This window comes from Balaenoptera borealis (assembly GCF_965194805.1).
Source record: "Balaenoptera borealis genome assembly, chromosome: 16".
NCBI lineage: Eukaryota > Metazoa > Chordata > Mammalia > Artiodactyla > Balaenopteridae > Balaenoptera > Balaenoptera borealis.
Window position 1 is genome coordinate 33,546,881 of NC_138872.1, and position 27,074 is coordinate 33,573,954.

The window sequence follows — 27,074 nt, forward strand, 5'->3', positions numbered from 1 at the left end:
ATCCTTAACAACAGGATAAGGGAGAAGATGTTCGTTAAAAAACCAATGTATTACAGGAGATTATTATATCACAATCACACAATAAAATTGAAAAACATTATACGGAGTTAATATTTCTAGGATTTAGAAAATCACTACATTAAAATAGTATTTATCATGTTGAGAGTTGTAGGTAGTATAATTCTAAGGAACATATTTAAAAGGTTACTTGTCTAAGAATCAGATTCTCCAAAGTTAATATTTTCAAAATAAAATCTAAAGACACGGCCTACAACCAAAAGACAGTGAAGTCTCAGTTTAGTCCTAGGCATCTAAATATTTCCATTCAGAATTAAGAATGAAACTCTGCTTCTCTATTTTAACTGGACTTTAAGAGTATCAAAAGATCTTAAATTCCCTCTACTATTTTTTTCCACGTTGGTTCATCCTCCAGCTGCTTTCGCATATCCCCAAAACTAATGATGTTCCAGAGGCTGAGGCAGGGCAGGGAAGGAGGAGTGGAGAAGGTGGCTGGGTGGGGAATGGTGCACACAAGAATGAGACAGTTTTTTGTACACTGAAAACTAGATGACACTGTTGAAAGAAATTGGAGAAGACACAAATAAATGTAAAGATATTCCATGATCATGAATTGGAAGAATTAACATTGTTAAAATGTCCATATTACTTAAAGCAATCTACAGATTATATGCAATCCCTAACAAAATCCCAAAGACATTTTTCACAGAAATAGAATAAAAAATTCTAAAGTCTATATGGAACCACAAAAGACTCTGAATAGCAAAAGCAAACCTAAGGGGGAAAACAAAACAAAACAAAACGAAACAAAACAAAAAACAAACAAACAAATGAAAAAACAAAGCTGGAGGTATCACACGCCCTGATTTTAAACTAAATCACAAAGCCATAGTAATCAAAACAGCATGGTATTGGCAGAAAAACCCATGCAGTTATGGACAATTAATTTATGACAAAGGTGCAAAGTACATACAATGGAGAAAGAATAGTCTCTTCAATAAATGGTGTTGGAAAAACTGGACTGCTACAGGCAAAAAATGAAACGAGATCACCATCTCACACCATACACAAAAAACAACTCAAAATGGATTAAAGACTTGAATGTAAGTCTTGGATTAAAGACTTGAATGTAAGTCTTAACCATACCTAAAACCATAAACTACTAGAAGAAAACATAGGCAGTATGCCTATGTTTGCTAACATTGCTAAGACATTGGTCTTAGCAATATCTTTCTAGATAAATCTCCTCAGGCAAGAGAAACAAAAGCAAACATTTAAAAATTGGATAACATAAAACTGAGAAGCTTCTGCACAGCAAAGTAAACCATTGACAAAATGAACACACAACCTACTGAATGGGAGAAGATATTTGCAAATGGTATATCCAATAAGGCGTTAATATCCAAAATATATAAAGAGCTCATACAACTCAACAACAACAAAAAACAAACAACCCAATTAAAAACCAGGCAGAGGAGCTGAATAGACATTTTTCCAAAGACATACAGGTGGCCAACAGGTACATGAAAAGATGTTCAACATCACTAATTATTAGGGAAATGCAAATCAAAACTACAAGGTTAAAATCATCTCATGCCTGTTAGATTGGCTATTATAAAAAATACAAGAGGGCTTCCCTGGTGGCGCAGTGGTTGAGAATCTGCCTGCTAATGCAGGGGACACGGGTTTGAGCCCTGGTCTGGGAAGATCCCACATGCCGCGGAGCAACTGGGCCCGTGAGCCACAATTGCTGAGCCTGCGCTTCTGGAGCCTGTGCTCCGCAACGGGAGAGGCCGCGATAGTGAGAGGCCCGTGCACCGCGATGAAGAGTGGCCCCCGCTTGCCGCAACTAGAGGAAGCCCTCGCACAGAAACAAAGACCCAACACAGCCAAAAATAAATATAAAAATAAATAAATAAATAAAAGAGCCTTCCCTAAATTAAAAAAAAAAAAAAAAAAACAAGAAATAACAAGTATTGGTGAGGTTGTGGAGAAAAGGGAACCCTCATACGCTGTTGGTAGGAATGCAAACCAGTGTAGCCACCGTGGAAAACAATATGGAGATTCCTCAAAAAATTAAGAATAGAACTACCATATAACCCAGCAATTTCATTTCTGGGTATTTATCCATAGAATACGAGAACACTAATTTGAAAAGATATATACGCCTTTATGTTCACTGTGGCATTATTTATAAGTGCCAAGATATGGAAACAACCAAAGCATCCATCGATAAATGAACAGATAAAGAAGATGTGGTATGTATATGTAAATGAATATATACATATATATTCACAATGGAATATTAGCCACAAAATAGAATGAAATCTTGCCATTTGTGGCCACATGGATAGACTTTAAGGGTATTATGTTAAGTGAAATAAGTCAGATAGAGAAAGACAAATACCATATGATTTCACTCATGTGTGGAATACAAAGAACTAATAAAAAAACAAAAGACAAAATAAATGAACACACCAAACCAAATCAAAACAAACACCTAGATAACAGAGACCAGAGTAGTAGTTATTAGAGGGGGAGGGGTGGGGCAGGGATGGTGAAATGGGTAAAGGGGATCAACTGTATGGTGATGGATAGAAACTAAATTTTTGGTGGTGAGCACACTGTAGGGTATACAGGAGTAGAAATATAATGTTGTACATATGAAATATATAATGTTATAAATCAATGTTATCTCAGTAAAAATAAATTTCAGAAAACCAAAAAACAAAACAAGCAATCGATAAATGTTACCTGAAGAATGACAAAAAAAAAAAAAAAAAAGAAAAGAGACAGTGTCAAATACTCATGGAGCTTGTAAGTAAAAGAGGGAAATGTATAAGTAAATAAATATAATAAAATGTGGTAAGTCATACAACAAGGACATAGGAGTGGTGAGTAACAGAGTACACAACATTTAAACATAGAATGAAGGATCAATAAGAATTTGATGGGAGGAACAGGGAAAAGAAATTTCAAAAAGAAAAGTTCAGGGACTTCCCTGGTGGCACAGTGGTTAAGAATCCGCCTGCCAATGCAGGGGACATGGGTTTGATCCCTGGTCCGGGAAGATCCCACATGTCATGGAGCAACTAAGCCTGTGTGCCACAACTACTGAGCCTGAGTGCTGCAACTACTGAAGTCCGTGTGCCTAGAGCCCGTGTTCCGCAACAAGAGAAGCCACTGCAATGAGAAGCCCGCACACTGCAATGAAGCGTAGTCCCTGCTCACCACAACTAGAGAAAGCTCACATGCAGCAACAAAAACGCAACACAGCCAAAAATAAATAAATTAAAAACAAAAAAAGAGTTCAGGCAACTGCATGTGTGAAATGCAGATACGAGTCAGAGACTGGCACCTTGCTGGTAGGAGTTGGGTCAACACTTCTTGGACATCTGCCTCATGCTGGGTGCTAGGCTGAGCCATGGAAATGGGCAAAGAGGCAGTTTCTGAGGCTACAGCATTTCCATGTGTGGGGCTGATGGGGACCAGAACAGCAAGAGGACCAGGGCCACAGTGGGACTCTGAATGTCCACCTAAGGAGCTGGGCTTTATTTTCTAGAAAAATGGTTCTCAAATTCTGGTGTTCATCAGAATTGGAAGGGAACTTGTTGAAGATATACAAGCCTGGGCCCAGTCCCAGAGTCCTTCCTATTCAGCAGGTCCAGGTTAGGGCCCAGGCATCTTCATTTTAAGTAACCTTTCCTAACCTGGTTCCCTCGTTTGAGAAACACAACTCCAGACCAGTGATCTCCAAACTAAAACGTGGCACACCCAATCCTTAAACTATTTTGAGTACCTACCCCCTAACATATTTACGATTATTTATTTGTAATATTTGTAATATATACATTACAAAACTTATATAAACCTAAATTAAAAATAAATATATATGAAAAGTTTGGTTTGTTTCAAGAAGGGAGGTTATTGCTCAGTTATACAAACCCCAGTGGAGGAAGCACACTGTTGGCCGTGTTTACTAAATCACACTATTCATATTTTAATGCCGTCTACCTGTTTGTGAAGGTTTTTGTTGAAACAAGGCTGTTAATTTCCATCTTCCCTGATGTCCATCACTCACTTATGCAAATTGATCAGGATATGTTGCACTTTAATATTTTTAATAAGTGGGTTTAAAATACACTATCACTCTTAATTTGGATGCTTTAACACAGAAAAATTCTGTTTCCAGGTTTTAAAGGTGAGCAGATAATATTGTTTTGATAGGCAGTATCATTATTGGCAACACTGTGGCAATGGAAACATTTCCAAATAATTGTTTCAAAATGTTCTCTTCACAGCATTAATATCTTTCAAAAACTCATTATTTTCTCACTCATTTTACAATCACCTTTTCCTAAATGACAGATTAAGTGCATTTATTATTTTGAAAGTATCTGGAGGCTCACTACTGATGGCCACTTATCATTACAGAAAGGTCACAGATTTGGAACTTTTTTTTTTTTTTTGGCTGCATTGGGTCTTCGTTGCTGTGCGTGGGCTTTCTCTAGTTGCGGTGAGCAGGGGCTACTCTTCGTTGCGGTAGCGGGCTTCTCTTCGTTGCGGTAGCGGGCTTCTCATTGCAGTGACTTCTCATTGCAGAACACGGGCTCTAGGCGCATGGGCTTCAGTAGTTGCAGCACGCGGGCCCAGTAGTTATGGCTCTTGGGCTTAGTTGCTCCGTGGCATGTGGGATCTTCCCGGACCAGGGATCGAGCCCGTGTGCCCTGCATTGGCAGGCAGATTCTCAACCACTGCGCCACCAGCGAAGCCCGGCAGGTGGGTTCTTAACCACTGAGCCACCAGGGAAGTCCCTAACTTTTTTTTTTTTTAAAGTATAACTCTTACAGGTAATTTTGCATGTGATAACCAGTGAGCCTTAGAGTAGGACCAAAGATTATCGTGGTCACCCTCCATCTCTTTAAAAATACTGTAAAGATTCTACCAAATTTAAGAGTCTCATATTTATGAACTAAATCACACTGACAGTCTTCTATAGCACATTGGGTACGTCTGACTGGAACTTCTTTGCTACAGTAACTTGATTATGAATGACCCCATGAATGAGTTTTATTTGTAACCTCTCCCTATAACCCTGCTGTGGAGCCATTTATTCCAAGGTAGTCTCTCCAACAGTGGTTACACCTTACAGTTTGGGGATAAATCATTGTTTTTACTAAATATGTAATTTACTATTAGGATTGTATCTTGCCTGATTTATATTTAAGGGTTTGTAGCAAGTAAAATCTTGAGAGATTGGGCATAAAGTTCTAGATTGATTGTTATCTTCTCTTAGCCCTTTCAAGATATCTTCCAGCCAACAAGAACTGTTTTTCCTTTATAGGAAATCTATCTTTTCTCTTTGACTTTAAAGACTTTCTCTTACCAATGGTTGGCCATACCAAGATGTACGTTTATACTGATTTATTTTGTTGGGATTTGTGATTCCTGAATTTAAGGAGTTTGTCTTCGACAATTATGGAAAATAAGCATTCTCTTTGGAATGTTTGCTTCTTCCCCTTTTTTCCTTCTGAAACTCCTAATTGAACCTTCTCATTCTATCTATACCATATCTTCCACCTCTACCTTTCTAAGTCCTCTCTTTGTGTTTTGAACTTGATGTTTAATACATGTATTCAATTTTAAATTTCTATGACTATATTTTTCTTTTTTAGAGTTTCTAATATTGCCTTTCATTACAATTTTTACCTTTCAATGTACTTAATGATTCTAAACATACTCATTTTATGGTTTCTTCAGATTGTTCTATTACCTAAAATTATTAAAATGGCTAATCCTCTTATTTATTGGGCCTACTGACTTTTCTTTATGGTGGTTCATGAACTCACATGGTTAGTAATTTTTATTGGGAGGTTGTTTGTTTGTTTGTTTTGGGGGTGTTGCTGTTTTCTGTAGAAGGCCCACGCATGCTAGATTGTGAATATTTCCCTCCAAGTATTTTTGCAATTTCATTTGCTAGGGTTTCATAGCTTTTGTGGTTCTGGACCAGTTTGTGTTTTATTTTTCAGAATTCTCTTATCATATAAGACATTTAAATTTAGATCTACATCTGTGTGTGGCACAGACCTTGGCTCTGATTTTTCAAGAGACATTTCATCTCCCCACACAACACTCTATGCAAGGATGAACTTACTCTTCCTTCGACTGATGGGCAGTTTTTCTACTCCCTGTTAAGCAGAGAAGGCAGCTCTTGCAAGTTTCTGCCTTTAGGCAGCAGCTTCAGTCCTGGCTCACAGCCTTACAGGAGGCAACCCCACCTTGAATCCTGTGTGGGGATTAAAATCCCAGCCCTGAGCCATGAGAATCAATGTTCATGGCCAAATCCCCCTGTACAGATGAAGCTTCATTTGTAGAACTAGTTCCCTCTTCGTTTCCTGCAAGCTGAGATTTCCCAGTCTCACTTCAAGATCAACTTTGTATTGACAATTCTTTTTATCTTACCCAACATTCAAATGAATTTATAGTGAGACTGAGATTTGCATCAGATCACAGGCCATGTTGCTAGGAAGTGAAGTCCACTATTTATATAGTGGTTCAATAGATGTGGTTTAGGGGGAAAAAAAGAGCTTCACTGTCAAAGAAAAAAAAAATTAACAATCAAAGGGTTAGTTCAATGCTCTTCTCCTGCTGAGGAAAGGAGGCCCAGAGAAATGAAGGGTCTATAAGGGTCACACACCCATTAGCAGCAGAGCTCCACTCTCCAACATCTTTCCTCCCTTCCCTTCTCCCTTTCTGTTTCATCCCCCCTCCCTTCCTCCTTTATTTTTTTCTTCCAGAAACCATATTATATATTACATTCAATGCCTTGAAACCTTTGGTAGATAAAGTGTGTCCCCTGGTGAAATATGAGGACAACTTCATGAGTTTTAGCATAATAATCACCCTAAAGTGATACGGATGCAGGGCTTAATTTCAGGATATCGTTTCCTTCATCAAAAACATCTATAGGAAGAATAGTGTCATCATTTGGTTTGTGAAGAGCTCAATTTGCTCTATATAGAGAATACGGCAACTGAATTTCTTTTAAGAACAATTATTAATAATTTATTAAGATATATTTGTGGATTCAAATTATTATTTTTTTTCTGTAGCTCTGACTGTAACAATATGCGTGGTTGCAACTATTTATGCCACAGAAATTAAATGAATGACCCTATTGTTTGGAACCATCTGCTAAAATCACACTAAAAAAAAAAAACCTTGTAGAAACCCAGTGACAAATATTGTTACCTTCGGATGCTTGTTTCTCATTTATAGCTGATTCATTGTTCATTCTTTCCAAGTCTTTCTTTGCATCATATGTTAAAAAAAGCGACTTGTGTTTCTTTTCAAGCCAACTGACTCAGTGAAGTGTCAGCTTGTTAAGAAAAGTCAACAAACCATAAAGTAACTGATAGAACGAACTTCAAAGGGACCCTACTCCTTTCATCCTAACCCACCTTGGCACCATCACAAATGTGGCAGCCCTTTCTTTCCATGAAGAAGGTAAAAAACTTCTCTGCCTTTTTAACAGTTTCAGATTGACCGGAGGTGACTGGGGAGTTTATCAGAAATACTTTAACAGGCGAAGGTAGGTAAACTAAGGTGACTACTCTTTATAAGCCCAGGATCAAAGTTCTAGAGACAACTAATTTTTAAACCATGAAAGAGCTTTCAAATGGTGTGAGAGTCCTGAGCAGGTGGACCATAGAAGGAATTCCAGTCTGGCATATGTGTTCAGTATCACTGACACCAGCCGTGTTTACACCATCATTTAATGAGCCAGGCACCATGCTCAATGCTTCATATGCATCATTTAATTTAATTCTCCCAACAAGCCTAAGGGGAGGTATATCCCCACTTTATAGATCAGGAAACTGAGGCTCAGGGACATAAGGACAATGCCCGAGGTCACCCAGCTGGTGTGCATAGTGGAGCTAGGACTTCATCCATTGCCTGATGCCAAAGCTCATGCTCTTACCTTTGAACCATGAACCTGCCTAATGGATGTTCAATTTAAACTCCTAGACTCTTTACCTGCAAGATTTTGTGTAACTTCTTTCCTCTTCAAGGGTGACTTACCTAAATAATCTGAGATTATCTGCAAGTTTAGGGATATCAGTAATGTCCTCCTAAGGAAAAGCAGATAACATTTGACAAGTAGTCATTAGACAGGTGGTGCTGATACTCTGTACCTGCACTGTCCCACACTGTAGCCACCCGCCATGTGTAGCTATTTACATTAGAATTAATGAAAATTAAATAAATTGAAAAACTCAGTTCCTCAGTCACACCAGCTACATTTCCAGTTGTTACCCTGGGGGTGAGGTGGGGGAGGGTTAGGACTGGGATCGGGCACATGTGGGGCTTCTGGGGTGACTGGTAAAGTTCTAGTTCTTGATTTGGGTGGTGACTCGGGTGATAAATTAATACTAATTTGTTAAGCTGTACGTTTTTGTATTTTTTACTTTTCTGTGTCATATATTACACAAATGAAAAAAGATTTAAAAAACTACCACACACTATCATTCAAGTTAAAAATTTGAGTTAGAAACTACTAACTTGGGGCTTCCCTGGTGGTGCAGTGGTTAAGAATCCGCCTGCCAATGCGGGGGACACGGGTTTGAACTCTGGTCCGGGAAGATCCCACATGCTGCAGAGCAACTAAGCCCGTGCACCACAACTACTGAGCCCATGTGCCACAACTACTGAAGCCCATGCGCCTAGAGCCCGTGCTACTCAACAAGAGAAGCCACCACAATGAGAAGCCTGCATACCACGATGAAGAGTAGCCCCTGCTAGCTGCAACTAGAGAAAGCCCGCGTGCAGCAACGAAGACCCAACGCAGCCAAAAATAAATAAATAAAATAAATAAATGTATTAAAAAAACTACTACTTTTATGTATGAACAAAATATTTTACAATGTTTACATCAGAGTGGATAAGTCTAGCTATATCTAGTTCACTGATTAAACTCTCAGAAGGAATCTTGTTCAAAGTTCATTCTGTGGTGTAGGTTGGTGCCTTTTTCAAACTGAAAAGACTATTGTCTGGCATCAAATAAAAATACTGGGGGAGGTGAGAAAGGAATTTTTTATTTATTCTAAGAAGGATGACTTTTCCATTGTAAGTATTTAGTGGAGGATGTAGACAAAAGAGAAGTCCAATTTCATGGGTCCCATGCCTCTGATAAATGTGATTCAGGGCCTGAATCTCTACAGAATCTGGGAATTCAGTTTGTATGAAGTATTTGCTTTGGCATGATACCAATTTCCTATTTTAAGGAATTTAACCATAATAGAACTCACATTAAACACAAAACTATATGACTCATTTTTATCTATTACTATTTATAGCCAATTACAATGACTCTACCTCTCTGATTCAATGTGACTAAACAAATGACTGAGGAAGTTAAACAAAAGGGTGGCTCCCAACGAATGAATCAAACAAGGAGGGGCACTGCAATTATAAAGCTGACATTCAGCTACATTTCTTGGATAAGGAGCAATAAAGATGATAAAACAGTGTTATTTCTTTATGTTTTACTGGAGAGTTTTTCTTTATTTACTAAAGTCAAAAGGTTCAGGAATTTTTTACAATGTCCAACCTTGCCCAGTTGAAATGTATGACTAAGTCAACAAATCATATGGTTTCTCTACTTTCACAGCTACCTCATTCTTCTAGACTTAAGTTAAAGAGTCAATTCATGTTCCACACTAGTGAAATGGAGCCCTCAGCAGTCTTTCCCTCATACAAGCTAGCTTATCTTTAAGAAGAAATACAATACGAAAGAATTGTCATTGAGAGTGATGAAAATACCTTACCGTCTCTTACAGAGCGACCTGAGAAAAGCTAGTCAGTTCTTGCTAGGTTTAAGTTTGTCAGATGAAGAGAGTATTTTCCTTTTTCAAAATCAGACAAAATATTCCCTTATTTATAATAATAAAAAAAACTCATCTATGTTTGTCAATCAGTCAGAGCAAAGCCACAATTCCGAGTTATCAGAAAAATTCATACCAAAGTGTTGTCTGCTTTTCCACCTTCCAGGGTCACTTCCAAATTAGAAAGTGCTGCTTCTACTTCGTCGACCTCAGACTCATTTGTAAAATCCTGTATTTCAGTAGACAACGACAGTTTGCTAATGTGATACTACAACAAAAACAGAGGTTTTAGGAATGTTATAAACACAAGGGAATCCATCAGTCATTTCTTCTTTGAAGACAATTCCCCTGTAATACTGAACATCTCCTGGAAGGAGATCTCCCAGCTATGTAGGGAAAATGAAATACAATTTAAATTATTCTGAGATTTATGGTTAGTCATGTTCCAACTCAGTTCTTTTTCATCACTGGTTGAACTTGTAGTGCAGAAGAGATGAGGACGGCAAGACTGATGCCTTATAATATGTGCATGTGGATGGGTTATGAGGAATATTTTAAATTTAAATTTACTACCCTCATTTTCAGCTCTTTTTCAAAGAAAAAAAATCAGTATGAAGAAAATGAAACTTTAAGGAGAACAAATTTGCTTTGTCTCCTTTCAGAGAAAGGTACCGAGGTTCCCATACCTGTAGTGCTGCAAAGATCAACATTTCTTCCTCTGTGCAGTCAATTTCTTCTAAGAGAATGGCCCACCTGGCTTGTTCATAGAGTTGGTTTATTCGGACAGCATCGTACTAGAGAAAGAAATAGATATATGTGTGTGTATGTATGAGGGGGCATATTTACATTCCACAATACAAAAGATCTAGAATAACTGAGGCCAATCCTTGTTAATCAGCTGCAATAAACTTTAGTTCAGGTAACTGAAAGAAACCCCTCTATCTTTCCACTGCCCCAGCTCATTTTACTTCTGAATTAAGAACTTTCTTTCTCAAAATATTTTCCAGAGCTTCTTCAAGGGGCCAAACTGACCCATCTTAGATTCCAGTATTTTCCCTTTCTTATCACACTTCTATTGTTGGGAAACACAGGTAGTGAAATGGTTTATGTGGTAAGTAGTATAAGGAGAAGGGGTCCCCAGGCTGATCTGTAGACTCTGTAAATCTAATCAGAATCTGGCAGGGGTTTTTAGTGGAATTTCATGCAAGCTGATCAAGTTGGGCTGGAAGAGACAATGTTCAAATATCTCCAAGAACATTTTGAAAAAGAACAATGCTGGGGAGACACTTGTCCTCCCAGATATTAAAATATATAATAAAGTGGCAGCAACTAAAATAGTGTGGTATTGGTATAGCAATGCACAAAATTTCAATAAAGCAATATCTAGCAACAGACCTATGTATGTATATAATTTAATATAAAATAAAATGGCATTTTATCAGCAGGGGAAGAAAGAATTCAGCACTGTAACAGTGTTAAAAATGCCAAGCAATTTGGAGAATAAAAATCGAAAATCACAAAACAATTTTACACATCCAAAACACATAAATTACAGATAGATTAAAGAATCTAAACATGCAAAACCACAATGAGATACCACTTCACATCCACTAGGATGAATCTAATCTAAAGGACAGATAATGACAAATATTGGTGAGAATGTGGACAAATTGGAACCCCTGTGCATTGTTGGTGGGAATGTAAAATGGTGTAGCCTCCATGGGAAACAGTTTGGCAGTTCCTGAAAAAGTTGAACATAGAATATTATCCAGCAATTCCACTCATAAGTATATACTGAAAAAAATTGAAAACCGGGACTCAAACAAATACTATTACACCAATGTTCATAGTAGCATTATTCACAATTGCCAAAAGCTAGAAACAACCAAAATATATATCAATAGATGATTGAATAAACAAAATGTAATATATATCCAATACATACAATGGAATACAATGGAGTATTATTCAGCCTTAAAAAGGAAAGGAATTCTGATACATGCTACAACATAAATGAACCTTGAGGACATTATGCTCAGTGAAATCAGACAGACACAAAAGGACAATTATTGTTTGATTCCACTTATATGGAGTACCTAGACTAGGCAAATTCATACAGACGGGAAGTAGGATAGAGGTTACTAGGGGCTGGAGGAAGGGGAGAATGGGGAGCTTTGTTTAATGGGTACAGCGTTTCTGTACAGGATGATGAAATAGTTCTGAAAATAGTGGTGATAGTTGTACAACACTGTGAATGTACTTAATGCCACTGAATTGTAGACCTAAAAATGGTTAAAATGGCAAATGTTATGTTTTGTATATTTTATCATAATTTTAAAAAGTAAAAAAAAAAAACACCCCAGACTTGTACATGAATGTTCACAGCAGTATTTTTCATAATAGCCAAAAAGTAGAAACAATCCAGATGTCCATCAGCCGACAAATGCATAAATACATATACATATAATGGAATATTATTTGGCAATAAAAAGAAATGAAATACTGATACATGCTACAATATGAATGGACCTTGAAAATATTAAGCTAAGTGAAAGAAACTGTCACAAAGTACCACATAGTTTGTATATTGTATAACTCCATTTACATGAAATGTCCAGAATAAGCAAATCCATAGAGACAGAAAGTAGACTGATGGTTGCTTAGGATTAGGAGGGTTGGAGGGAAATGGGAAGAGACTCCTAATGGGTGATGGACTTCTTGGTGGGATGATGAAAATGCTCTGAAATTAGATAGTGGTGTTGGTTGCACAACTCTGTGAATATACTAAAAAACACTGATTTGTACATATTAAATGGGTGAAATGTTGGTATGTGAAATGCATGGTATTATGTGAATTATATATCTAAAAGCAGTTATAAAAAATCTAAAGATAACAATCAAAACTATTAGAAGGAAACATGAGAGAAAACTTTTTGTAATTTTTCAGCAAGGAAGCCTTTTCTAAGCAAGACAGGAAAACTTTAGGTTATGCTGCATAAGGCTGAGTTGACAATCAATAACTAAACATTATTAAGTGAAAAATACCCTGAAGAAGATTATATGTTTATAAGATATAGATTGAAAGAAAATATCTGCAATAAAAAAGGTAATATCCATTTCACACAAAGTGCTCCTATAAATAAATACAAAAAATATAAAGAGTTCAATAGAAGATGGGGCAAATATATATATCAACGGGCAATTCACAGAAGAAACCAAAATGGCCACATAAACATTAGAAAAGATTCTCAACCTCACTAGTAATCAGAGAATTCAAATTAAAACAAGAAGACATAGGGCTTCCTTGGTGGTGCAGTGGTTAAGAATCCGCCTGCCAATGCAGGGGACACAGGTTCGAGCCCTGGTCCGGGAAGATCCCACGTGCCATGGAGCAACTAAGCCTGTGCGCCACAACTACTGAGCCTACGTGCTGCAGTTACTGAAGCCCATGTGCCTAGAGCCCGTGCTCCACAACAAGAGAAGCCACTGCAATGGGAAGCCCGCACACCACAATGAAGAGTAGCCCCCGCTCGCTGCAACTAGAGAAAGCCTGCGCACAGCAACAAAGACCCAACACAACCAAAAAATAAATAAATAAAATAAATAAATTTATTTAAAAAACCCCCAAAAAACAAGATGACATAATTTCTATTTTCTTATCAGATTTACCCAGGCTGTAAGTACTGATAATGGCTGGTATTGGTGAGGATGTGGTGCAAACGGGCACTTACACATATGAGATCAGTAGGAAGAATTTTGGCGGGATATTTAAATGGTTTTTTTGCCCTTTCATGAGCATGTCCACAGTTACTATTCTAAAGAAATGCAAAGCACTCATCAAAGACACTTGTACAAGAATGTTCACAGTTTTTGAAAGAGGAAACATTTCAAACAACTCACAGGTCCTGATAAACTATAGCCTTTCCTTTGATTATTTTGTACTGGTTAAAAAAAATGAGTCAGACACATATGCTGACATGAAAAGATGGCCATGATATATTATGAAGTAAAAAGAAGTGAGCTACACAGCAAATACATGATCCTATTCATGTAGGAAGAAAAGATCCTGAAAATCTGTTCAAAAATATGTTTATAAATGTATGTGAAAAAATCTGCATGAATGATTAATCATTAAGCTGTTAACTGTGGTTAGTTCTCAGGAGAAAGGTCATGGTAAAGGACTATTTTCCACTTTTACTCTAAATAATTCCTTTTTAGTTTTAGCCATTTTTAAGTGTACGGTTCAGTGGCATTAAGTACACTCGCATTGCTGTGCAACCATTACCACCATCTGTGTCCAGAACTCATTTCATCTTGCAAAACTGGAATTCTGTACTGATTAAACAATAACTCCTATGTTTGATTTTCTTTCTTTTTTTTTTTTCATATTGAGGCTACACTTTACTGTATCCTTTAAAAAAGATAAAATGTTGAAGATAACATGGGGGAGAAATAGAAAGATAGTCAGAATACTTAAACAGGTTTATCACGGGTTGGTTGGCATGAGTTTGTTTTTCCTTTTTCATTAACTTTATGTACACTAGGGAAAAAGGTGACAGGGAAGGTCAAAATCCGCAGTGAGCCGAGCCTGGCAAGCGGTGCTGCTCTTAGGCCAGTGGGACTGTGACCTGTCCACAGGCTCCCTCCTTCTCAGCATTTCTAAAGCTGCTTGGAAAGGAGGGCAAATGCAGATCCAGGGGTGTGGTTTTCAGGAGGCTGGAACAATAAGAATCTTAAGAAAGTCTGTCCTGGTTTTGTGAACTTTGACAGGTGTCATGGAAACCCTCAGGAGTTTGCCCCAGAATCCTCCAAAAACAAACCAAAACATGACACGCATAAAAACATTCATGGTATCATCATTCATAACAGCTCCAAACCAGAAACAACCCAATGTCCCTCAACTGGAAAATGGATAAACAAGTGTATCCAAATGTGTCCATCCACACGATAGGACACCATTCCGGCAAAAACACAGATAAACTTCGAAGTCATCATGCCGAGAGTCCAGATACAAGACTACACACTGTATGATTCCATACGTGAAATTTCTAGAAAAGGTAAAACTCAAGACGGAAAGCAGACCAGGTGCGGGCTGGGGCTGGTGGCAGGGACTGACCACAGATGGGTATGAGGAAACATTTTTGGGTGACACAAGTGTTTTAAAACTAGACTGTGGTGATGGTTGCACAACTATATAGATTCACTAAAAATCACATTGTACACTTACAATGGGTAAATTTTATGGTATGTCAATTATACTGTAATCCAAAGACATGACAATTAAACAAACCACACACACAGTGCACACCAAAACCAGGCACCCAACCCCCAACCCTCTCCCCCAAAAAGGCCCCGCCTTTAATTCACAGCTGAAACACAAAATCTAAATAGTATGTGCGGTTGCCGAAATCTGAATTGGACTAACAAACTGTCATATTTATCTATCATCTATCTATCATCTATCTATCTATCTATCTATCTATCTATCTATCTATCTATCATCTATCTATCTATCTATCATCTATCTATCATCTATCTCTCCCTCTCTGTCTGCTGTAGGGGTTTTAGTGAGAGTAAGTTAAATCACCCTATAAGGCTTTTCTCTCAAATGCAGTTAGAAAAGATTTAAAAAATTTAATAAGAGCTTCCTCACCTAAAAATACTTAACTCCCCTCCACCCCAAGCCAGATTAAAAAAAAAACTCTTTGACAGAATATTGGTTAAACAAGAGTTGCCTGCATTTACAGACTAACATCAAGAGAAGAGGCCGGGCCAGCCTGGCTCCTGCTGAGGAACCTGGATTCCTCTGCGGCATCCACAGAGCTCTGGATTTTCCTCTTTGGAGGCTTGTTCACATTCCCACTGAGGCTCTGGGACAGCACAAGGTCCTGGGTCTTCACAGGTTCATTCATTAACAGGTATCCCAAAAGCTTTCTTCCTGAGAACTCTTTCAGTGGTTTCAGCGACTCGGAAACAAATTTTTCCCTGGTGGGAACTGGCTACGGCTGCCCTCTCCTTGGCCCTCAATTTCCTTTGTCTCCTGGTTAATTGAAAATAGAAACCACCAAAGCACGTGGTTTCTGCCAACTCCACTGCATGAATCCCTGTTTCTCCCTATCTGGCCAATTCAGTAAACCCTTCCCTCCTTCCACCAACCAACAATATAAAAAATAACAAAACCTACCTCCCATAGTTTTCATGCTCTCAGGAAAGGATTACTATTTGGATCTAATCACTCTTAAGTGATTCCCTAAAAACTTGGGTAGCAAGTTTTTAAAATTAATTAATTAATTAATTATTTTGGCTGTGCTGGATCTTCATTGCTGCATGTAGGCTTTCTCTAGTTGCGGCAAGCGTGGGCTACTCTTCGTTTAGGTGCGCGTGCTTCTCATTGCGGTGGCTTCTCTTGTTGCAGAGCATGGGCTCTAGGTGTGCGGGCTTCAGTAGTTGCGACATGCGGGCTCAGTAGTTGCGGCACACAGGCTCAGTAGTTGTGGCGCACGGGCTTAGTTGCTCTGCGGAATGTGGGATATTCCCGGACCAGGGCTCAAACCTGTGTCCCCTGCATTGGCAGGCGGATTCTTAACCACTGGACCACCAGGGAAGTCCCCAGTTGGATAGCAAGTTTTAGTATCTTCTAGGCCTCTTATTAAAACTGATGTGCCTTGGGACTTCCCTGGTGGCTCAGTGCTTAAGAATCCTCCTGCCAATGCAGGGGACATGGGTTTGAGCCCTGGTCCGGGAAGATCCCACATGCCACGGAGCTAGGCCCGTCCCATGCGCCACAACTACTGAGCCTGCACTCTAGAGCCCACGAGCCACAACTACTGAGCCCATCTGCCACAACTACTGAAGCCTGTGTGCCTAGAGCCTGTGTTCTGCAACAAGAGAAACCACTGCAATGAGAAGCCCGCGCACCACAAGGAAGAGTAGCCCCTGCTCGCAGCAACTAGAGAAAGCCCTCGCACAGAAACGAAGACCCAACACAGCCATAAATAATAAATAAATAAATAAGATAAAATAAAAGACAAAACTGTAGTTCCCAGAGGCTCTCATTATAAAAAAAAAAAAAAAAAAAGTGCACTTAAATGGGGCAAGAGAGTATATAATGATGGAATTCATTTTGAATGAATTCAAAAGGGACAAAGGGTGTACAATAAAAAGTCAGTCTCTTACCTTTCCTTGTTCCCCACAAAGTGTAGTTTCTCTACCGATTGTTTTGTACCTTGTTCTTTTTCATTCAGTAATATTCCCTGAATATGCTCCCCATCAAAAGAAAGCTGATTCATTCTTCCTAATCAAAACACTGTATGAGGGCTTCCCTGGTGGTGCAGTGGTTGAGAATCTGCCTGCCAATGCAGGGGACACGGGTTCGAGCCCTGGTCTGGGAAGATACCACATGCCATGGAGCAACTAGGCCCGTGAGCCACAATTACTGAGCCTGCACGTCTGGAGCCTGTGCTCCGCAACAAGAGAGGCTGTGATAATGAGAAGCCCACGCACTGCGATGAAGAGTGGCCCCCACTTGCCACAACTAGAGAAAGCCCTCGCACAGAAACGAAGACCCAACACAGCCCTAAATAAATAAATAAATAAATAAATAAATAAATAAATAAACCCAAAGTTAAAAAAAAAAAAAAAGACAATTAAACTCAACAGTTTAAAAAAAAAAAAACAAAACAACACTATATGAATGGCCCATAACGTATTTAACCAGTTCCCTATTGATGGATGTTTAGGTGGTTTCCAATTTTTCCCTAAAAGAAATAATGTAATAACTGTTCTTGTGTACAGACATATCAACTCACATATTTGAGTATAACTGTGGTATAAATATCGAGGGGTGGATTTTCTGGGTCAAAGCCATGCAGAATTGTAATTCTGATAGATATTGCCAAATTGCCTTCCACAGAGGCTAGATTAATTCTTAATTTGACCTACAAGCAGTGTATGTATGAGAGAGCCTGTTTCCCCACACTCTTGCTAAGATAGTGCATGAAACTTTTTGATCTTTGCCAGTATAAGACCTTATAAGAGCCATTGTGGTTCCTTTTCTATGAACTATGTGTTCACATCCTTTGCTCATTAGTCTACTGGGTTGTTGGTATTTTATTATTGATTTGGAAGAGCTCTTGATATATTAGAGACTGGCCTTTTGTTTGTAGTATGTGTTGCAATGACTTTTTTTTAACTTCATTTATAGTTTTTTGCCATGCATAAAATTTTCATTTTTTAATTAAAATGTACCAATCTTTTCTTTATGGATTCTGGATTTTGCATTTTTAAAGTATATTATATTTGAAATGTATTCTAGTACTTTCATACATCTGAGATTTTAATCAGCGCCTGTTGCCTCAGCTCTACAGCTTGCTTGGATCTCTCCTCTGAAAGCCAGAGAAGAGAAGCTCCCTGGTCCTATTATATGATTTAACTCCTAAATGTAGGGTACCTTGTATGTTTGCAGTGGTTTCATGGGTGCTATCTTTGCTCTTCTTGATTTGATTGTAGATTCTTTGAAAGCACAAACTCTATCTTAAGTTTCTATATCCCTCTACCCAGGAGCCTTAAACTTGCTTTCATTTATAGCACTCTGTACTTTAGGAGGGCAGAGAAGGGAGGGCTGCCACAACTCTAGAGTGGTTGGGGAATCATCCTGCACCCCAAAGTCCTATCCCACCAGCTTGAGTTTTCCTGTCACCTTTGGGTTGACAGCTGCTATTTTGCTGTTAGATTCAGATACATTTTGTTCATAGGCTATGGACACAGAACTCCTTACCAATTAAGCAAGCAGGGGCTGGAGGCAAAGAGCCTAGGACAACAGCCCTAGTAACCTTTGCCTTCCGGGTTCTTGTCCCCTTCTGGAAGTATGATTCCTTTTAATCTTCCACTTTTTAGACAACACATTTTTAACACTGCCCCTCCATGTTTGATATTTATGCTGATGATCTGCCATGTCTGAATTCCTTGACTGTGATGTCACTTACATGTTCCTGACTATTATTTTAAGCAGTAGATGACTGAGTTTACTTTGAGCATTGAGCTCAATTGCCAAAGCAAGGGTTTTAATGGGGAATCTCTTGGCAAGGAAATTGATAGGAGGGTCTCCAAGGACCAGCTGATCCCATCCTGGAGCAGGCGACTAGGAAAGTCTGACTCTCCCAGCATCCTTGCAGCACGTAGGGGTTGAGAGTAAAGGAAATATCAGAAATGCTCCCTAACTCCAAGGAGTTTGCAGTTTATTTGTAGAGAAAATCCATGAATGTGGTACAATTAGAGGTGTGAGTCCTGAAATTACACTCAGTTGTGGCTCAGAGGAGGGAAGGGCCAGTGTGACCAAGAGTAGAGAAAAGCTCCTTTCTGGAAGGAATAAGACCTGAATGTGATCTTAGGGCAGGGTTTCTGAATCTGCGATTCTTGGATTTGGGAGGCTAAATCAGGTGGTCCATAAGCCTGGATTAGGAAAACCTACACCTCTATTTGCAATGGCTCTTAATGGAAATTTAGCATTTCCTTCCATGGTGAATGTAGGCCACAAACCGCAGTACTACAGAGCACTTATGACTTCATGACTACCAGAATCACAGATTTTTCATATTGCATCACAGTTGCTGTTTTCAAATAATGCTCACATTCATCATCACTTTGATATCAACTAATTAAACAGATATGTTACTTACATCCATTTTGAAAAAGATTTTGGTTACTATAGTTCAATATAGTTCCATTTTGTAATCCTATGTATTTTATTTCATAAATTTGAAAACGTTATTCTAACATCCAGCAGTTTTGGGCCCTCAACTTCTATCTTAGTTCTTGGCACACGGTAGTTGTTCGATAAACAAATGAATAAATAAAACAACAGGGGCACAAGTCTGAAGAGATAAGTTGGGGCCACATTCCTGACTTAGCAATTAGAAAATGCATAAGTATGTTTTATTTATGTGTTATCTAGTTTCAGAAAAAAATTTAAGGCAGTTTATTAGAATAGATAGCATACAACAAGGTAGATTAAGTTACCTAGGAACTAGTCAAGGAAAGAGTAAAGCTGAGTCAGGAATGAGGCTAAAAAATGAGGTCACAGAAAATGTAAAGATTTGGTTCTAGCAGGCAACACAAAAAAGAAAACCTGAATAGTTGTATAATTCACACTGCCCTTAAGAAAATCAAAACAATTGGTTAAGAGAAGCCATAACAGTAATTTCTCCTGAAGGTTTTATCAAAGAAGAGCCAAAGTTTGCTTTCTTACCATGATTCACTGGAAGTGATGTACTCCAGATGCAAGCTAGGCCCATGGGCAGTAAGCTGGATCTCAACCAAAGACTGAGCAAGAGCTCCACAGAAACAAGGAAGAGGGCTTATTTTGAAGCAGATGCCAGTTAGGTAAGCAGTGGGAGTCCAGATGGGCCTCTGGAGCCCAGACAAAATGAGGACCAAGGAGGAGACAGTGACACAAGAGGCAGAAACACTGCCGTGGATGAGGAAGGGATGGGTGCAGAAAAGGCGACCCGAGGCAGGCCCCTTGGACAAGTGCCCGGTGGTAATCAAAGAAGAGCAGTCAGCTCGGAACTGGGATGGGAAGGATACAATCATGCTGTGCACTCAGAGGACTGGTGACCCAGTGTGTGTTTTCTACTTTGGGCCATTTTAAGTGCCAATTCACAACTCTACAAAAGGGAGAATTGGGACAAGGAAGGGGCAGATGTTCAGAGGAGTTATTTCACCATTCAGCTGTCCTAGGAAACTTCAGGTGGGAGATGTGCACTTAAAATGAGAGTTGGCAACCAGCTGGGGTCTTTATTTATCCAGATGATCCCTCTGTCTCATTGCCCAAGACTCATTCAGCACCGCAGTGGGGAGCCAGGTGTGTGCTATCATGAGGTCCTGGCTTCTTTGCCAAAACCCCTCCCCTCTTAACCTGGGCCCTGACAACTCCCTCCTTCCTAAGCATGAAGGACTCCAACTCTGTGAGCCACTCTCTTCTTGTTTCTGCTTCACCGTGAATGGAGAGGGGCAGCATATGCCATGAGTGAAGACCCTTAGAGACTCCCCTAACTCAGGGGTAGCCTACCATGCTCGCTAGAGACAAACAGATGAAAATCCAGAGACCAGTATACATTTATTGGTCTAACCTTACAGAGCTAAACAGAAGGTTACATAAATTAATCCTAATTTTGAAAACTAAATAACTCAATTTTACACTTTCATGCATTCACATTAAAAAAAAAAAAAGGAGAGACAGAATTGAGAAAAAGTATCTTACTTTGGGATTCAAGTCAAAGAAAGTGTAGTATTTAAATCGTAACAGCAGCTGCTCATCCTCCTGGATGCCTTGTTCCATAAGGGAACGTGAGGAGTCTAGCCAACTAGAAAACAACAGGATGAGTTTTAAAAGTCAATCAATTTTACACACATAATTATAGTATTATATAATGTGTTTATATATACATATGCATGTATATCTAAATGTATACGTGTGTATACATACACCCTTGAACAAAGTCCGGGTAAGTAATATAACCAAAACTCAGTAAGGGAGATGACTTGATAATAGCTTATATCTCCATTTTATACATACAGCTTTCATACAGCTTTCCAAGTGCTTTTTTGTATGTATATATTTTCTCACTGACACTTTAAAGTAACCAACTGAAGGAGCCAGGGCAGTTCTTCTTCTTTCTTTTTTTGAGTTAATTTTTTTTACAATTTAATTTTATTTATTTTAGCTGCACCAGGTCTTAGTTGCGGCACGTGGGATCTTTAGTGGTGGCATGCGGACTCAGTTGCGGCACGTGGGATCTTTAGTTGTGGCATGCGGGCTCTTAGTTGCCGCATGTGGGATCTAGTTCCCTGACCAGGGATCGAACCCGGGCACCCTGCATTGGGGAGCGCAGACTCTCACCCACTGGACCACCAGGGAAGTCCCCCAGGGCAGTTCTTATTTTCTCAGTTTTATGGATGAGGAAAATGAGCCTCAGCAACATTAAGTGATATGTTCAAGGTCACATGCCTCGTGGTGGAGCCAGAATGAGAATCTGCGCTTGCTGACTGTTGCATGTACTTGTGCTGCATGTACTTGTTGACTGCTGACCACTTCTACACCAGATAGTCCAACCCAGAACTGGCTCTATCTTACAGAAAGTTCTATGTAGAACTTTCTGTAACGATGGAAATATTCTATATTGCCCTGCCCAATTGAGTAGCCACTAGTCACACGTGGCTACTGAAGGTTTAAATGTGGCTAGTGCCACATTTTAATTTTAATTATATTCAAACATAAATGTAAATGTCCATATGTTGCTAGTGACTCCTGTACTGGGTAGCACAATTCTAGAGTTTGAAAGATAAGTACTGGCAATGGTGAGGGGTGATGAAAAGTTAACAACAAAACAAGGTGGGAATGAGGGGCATCCAATACCACTGAAGGAAAATGGCTTGAACTTCTATCAATTATTTTATATATGTTTATATATATTGATTATATATACTTATATATGTAATATTCTATTACATATTATATATTCCCTTTTGGGAGAATAAGAATAACCAAGATTCAGTCTCCAACCTAAAGGAACTGACAGTCCAGTAGGGTAACCAAGCCTCATACTAAAGGAACAAGGTAACACTGGAGCCAAGAACAGGACTCAAGGGAAGTGACTGATCTTGAATGGTGACATCTGAGAAGGAGTCTGTATGTGGCTGGGCTTTAAAGGACAAACAGGGATGGGCTGGTAGAGGAGGAGGGAAGGAGAGGGTTCTGGAGCAGGGGAAAAGCTGGAGATGAGGCGGTGACAGAAGAGTGAGCATGCACGTGGGGGGATGGGGTGCATGAGAGCACAGCAGGACGGACAGATGGACATCTTCGGGGCCAGATCTCACAGGGAATGGAGTGCTGTTAACAAACTTGACTTTGCTTGGTGGACAGCAGGGAGTGAAATAGATGGTGGTTTGAGAAATAGATTGTGTTTTCTGAGACCACTTCAAACAAACGCTGAAGGACTCACTCGTTGGATCGCAGAATGGAGAAGGAGTGCTCTACGAAAGACAGTGAGGCCACCTTGGGTCTCCTCTGCTGCTCCATGGGGACCAACCCACTTATAAGCTGTTCTACATTCCATAAAATACACTTTGCACACGTGTATGGGCAAAGAATTAGTATTCACATATGGTAAACCATTGAATTAACCCAGTGCATAAATGTTGTCACATTTTAAATGTATTGAAATGATGAAAGGCTGCATTTTTCCCTTTTGTTGCTAAAATCAGCACTGATTTTTGTGAATAGTATACAATCCCTAGGCATGCTAACTTAAAAATGAAACACCCCCCTCCCCCATCCCTGCAGCATCTCTCTTACTATATCAACATCAGTTCACAAAGAAGCAAAACGAAGTCATGTCCTTACCCTGTGTTAAGCTTGGCTTTGTCAACCAGAGACCGAGGCTGGTACATGTCAGCAAGAGCTTCTGGTGACTGAGGGGGCTGGCTGAATGCGAGGATACTGCAGTTTTGTTCAGTCAAAGGGCTGTCGCTAAACCAAGTCATTGTGGATGACACTGGCGTTCCGTTGATGGGGTCATATGTGGGGGTCATGGTTCTACTGTATAAGCCAGGACTTACTGCAAAGCAAAGGAGAGTATGAACTAGGATATGAGATTTGGGGTAGGAATCTTTAGAAAAATAATTACCAATATTGCTTGTACTAAAATGGATTTTGAACTTAAATGTTTGTTATCATTTAAAATAATCAGATGAGTCATGAGTGATGGGGAGAGAAGTTAAACACAGGTAAAACTCCTGTCTGAATATTTAGCTCCTGGGAAGCTTGGGAACTCATAGGCTGTAAAAACTTCCAAAATCAACCCAGACAGATGTGGGACTATCTCCTTCTCAATAATTCAAAATTCTCCTATTCGGTGGTGAGTTCTGGCACTATTAGAAAACTGGAGCTCTTGCAGAATGCATGCATACACTATATTCTTTGGCAAATCCCCTAAACAAATCACAGTATTTACAATTTTAAGAACCCAGCTAGTTGATGGTTTATAAATCATCTGACTCTAATTTGCATAAGGAAAGCGTAAATAATCCTTTTCATTCTTTGCATTGGAATATACTATGCAAGAAACCCTCAGAGTTGCAAGCAAGCTAGAGATTAATTCTTATATATAGGCATATCTTATTTTATTGTGCTTCGCAGATACTGGTTTTTTGTTTTTTTAGAAATTGAAGGTTTGTGGCAACTGTGTGTTGAGCAAGTCTATTGGCGCCATTTTTCCAATGGCATTTGCTCACTTTGTGTCTCTGTGCCACATTTTGGTAATTCTCCTAATATTTCAAACTTTTCCATGATTAATATATTTGTCATGGGGATCAGTGATCAGTGATCTTTGATGTTACTTCTATGACTTGCTGAAGGCTCAGATGATGTTAGCATTTTTAGAAATAAAGTATTTTTTAATTAAGGTATGTACATTTTTTTAAAGACATAATGCTATTGCACACTTAATACTAACAGTAGAGTGTAAACTTTTATATGAGATGGGAAACAAAAAAAATTTGTGTGACTTGCTTTATTGCTGTGGTCTGCAATATCTCTGATGTACGACTGTAAAAATAAAAGGATGATGCCTTTACAGAATTTTTACTGCCCCTCCTGTTACACGCCCAATGCAAAATTTAAATTGAGTTCAGGAAAGAGTCATATGAAGGTAGGATCAGGAAGAGAAGTATATCTGAGTGATCTAACGAATTTCCTTTATCCCACAAATTCATGGCCAATTCTACTAAAGTTTTACATTCATCAGCGACCTAATACATACAATTAAAATAATGAGCCATACAACATACCTTGTCAAAAAATTTCTCTTAGTTCTAAAATTAGTTGGATATTCTATCCTCATCACTGGAATCCTCAATTTTAGTCCTTCTTTGTTTGGGGGAGAGAAGAAAGGTGAGCAGAGGGGAGGAGAGTTCTTGGGACTTAAGAATTTAAGAAATTCTTGGATTTAATAATGAATTAAAACAACAAAACATCTATCATAAATCTTACCTGGTGGACCTGAATTTGTTGGAGAACATTCCAGGCTTAAAATATCTTCAATTATGGGCTCCTTATTATTTTTTTCTTTTCTTTTCTTCTTTTTAAAATATTCACCAGAAGGCTTTAACAAGGAAACTTCTTCTGCTCTTCTAATATCTAAAAAATAAAAAAATATAAAAAAGAAAGAAGAGGGCTTTCCTGGTGGTGCAGTGGTTAAGAGTCTGCCTGCCAATGCAGGGACACGGGTTCGAGCCCTGGTCCAGAAGGATCCCACATGCCGCAGAGCAACTAAGCCTGTGTGCCACAACTACTGAGCCTGCGCTCTAGAGCCCGTGAGCCACAACTACTGAGCCCAAGTGCCACAACTACTGAAGCCCATGCACCTAGAGCCCGTGCTCCACAACAAGAGAAGCCACCGCAATGAGAAGCCCACGCACCGCAATGAAGAGTAGCCCCCACTCGCCGCAACTAGAGAAAGCCTGCACACAGCAATGAAGACCCAACACAGCCAAAAATAAATAAATTAAATAAATAAATAAATAAATAAAAAGAAAGAAGAAATGCAAAAAGTAAAAAGAAAATTCCTTCTAAGACTCAGAGTCATGTTGGGCATCTGAAACCATTTCTCAGGAAATTCCTGAGAAATAAATGGAACTAAATCGCATTCCTTTTGAAGAAACTGAAGGGGATAAGTGACTCCTAAAATGGGTGTGTGTGGGGGTCAGATAGTTGAGGGAGATTCAGTCTAGGAAAATTTCTAGTTTGTTTTTTAATCTACTGTGAAAATGTTTCAAACATATCCAATGTGAAGGGAATAGTATAGTGGCTCCTTCCTGTGCTCGGCACTCTGCTTAAACTGCTCTCAGCATTTCGCTATGCTTGTGTCATCTATTTACTACGTTTTCCCCTCCCTCCTTGCTTCTTTCCTTCCTCCCTCCCTTCCTTCCTTTTCTGTTTTTAGGTTTTTAAGCAACAACCAAAGACCCCACCTTTTTTCTTTATGGACCAGCGGTCTTCAGAGCCTTTCTCTGCCCAACAGCTACTTTCATACCCGAGGCAGACACAGTAGGTGCCCTGCCCACCCCTTAGCCATCACCATTTCAGTGCGCTCTGACCCCCTTCCAATGGCAGCTAGGATGTGTCTCTCTACCCAAGGGCTTGCTCTGGATGCCAGAGTCCACACTGCTCAGATATAGATGCAACAGGCCACATGAGTTCAGAGAATTAACGCTCCCCAAGAACAGCCCTCGATGACTCAATGACTGATGAGAATGGTGTATTAACACCCTAGCTCCCTTGCCCCTTGGGTGGCACAGCTCCAAGACATGTCCACACTGCCTCCCAGAGGTCCCCAGTTGCCCACAGTGTGACTTGATCAGTGATACTTGCTCATTAGTGGCCTTCTCTTCCCAGTCTCACTTTCCCACTCCCAGCCAGTGTTTCCTGGCATCACCTTCCAAATAAATAATATTTGTACTTGAATTCTTATCTCAGGTTTGCTTCTGGAGTGCTCAAACTAAGAAGATAGTCCCCATTTTCCTCCATTAATCAAATATACGTATAACTGCCATTTCCAACCAGAACTGATAACTTTATAAACACACTGGGCTGCTATGATCCTAGGTAAAAGCCAAGGAATGTGGATGTTAGAGTTTCTGGGCAGCTTTCCTGGAGGTAAATGCACTGATTCTATAGGTCCTCCTACCTCTTGGTTCAAACACTGCTTGGTGCTGAGGCTGAGGCTGGCAATTGAGCTCGATTCCCTCCCAGTAACCAAGCCTGACTGTCAGGTTGCAACACACACCTGTGACCATTCCAAATGCATAATTTATACACAAAACCCGGAGATGAATCAAAATTTGCAGTGGAAGCTTTACAAACAAAACAAAACAAAACAAAACATCGATATCTCCAAGCCCAAGATTTGTGTCTTGTCTTTTCTTCGAGGGAAAAAATCATCCTAGTGCTAAATTTGATTTAGTTTCAATTGGTCACATATAAAAAGTGATTATTAGGGAATTCCCTGGTGGTCCAGTGGTTAGGACTCGGCCCTTTCACTGCTGTGGCCCGCGTTCAATCTCTGGTTGGGGAACAGAGATCCCGCAAGCCATGTGGCATGGTCAAAAAGAAAA

At 39.4% G+C, this 27,074-nt stretch overlaps 1 protein-coding gene across 6 annotated transcripts in view; it reads right to left on the reverse strand.

The window, feature by feature from the left end:
* The window catches only part of FERMT1 (FERM domain containing kindlin 1), a 48,105-nt gene that overhangs the window by 11,899 nt on the left and 9,132 nt on the right, over positions 1-27,074 (reverse strand). For 5 of the 6 annotated variants that reach the window (XM_082359047.1, XM_082359044.1, XM_082359046.1 and 2 more), the window contains 6 exons: positions 24,952-25,098; positions 23,305-23,518; positions 21,163-21,265; positions 10,589-10,696; positions 10,039-10,170; positions 8,101-8,150 (listed from right to left, as the gene is read on the reverse strand). In XM_082359047.1, the coding sequence (XP_082215173.1) occupies positions 8,101-8,150; positions 10,039-10,170; positions 10,589-10,696; positions 21,163-21,265; positions 23,305-23,518; positions 24,952-25,098 (754 nt within the window). The remainder of the gene's footprint in view (positions 1-8,100; positions 8,151-10,038; positions 10,171-10,588; positions 10,697-21,162; positions 21,266-23,304; positions 23,519-24,951; positions 25,099-27,074) is intronic. The other variant, XM_082359045.1, reaches the window with a different exon arrangement.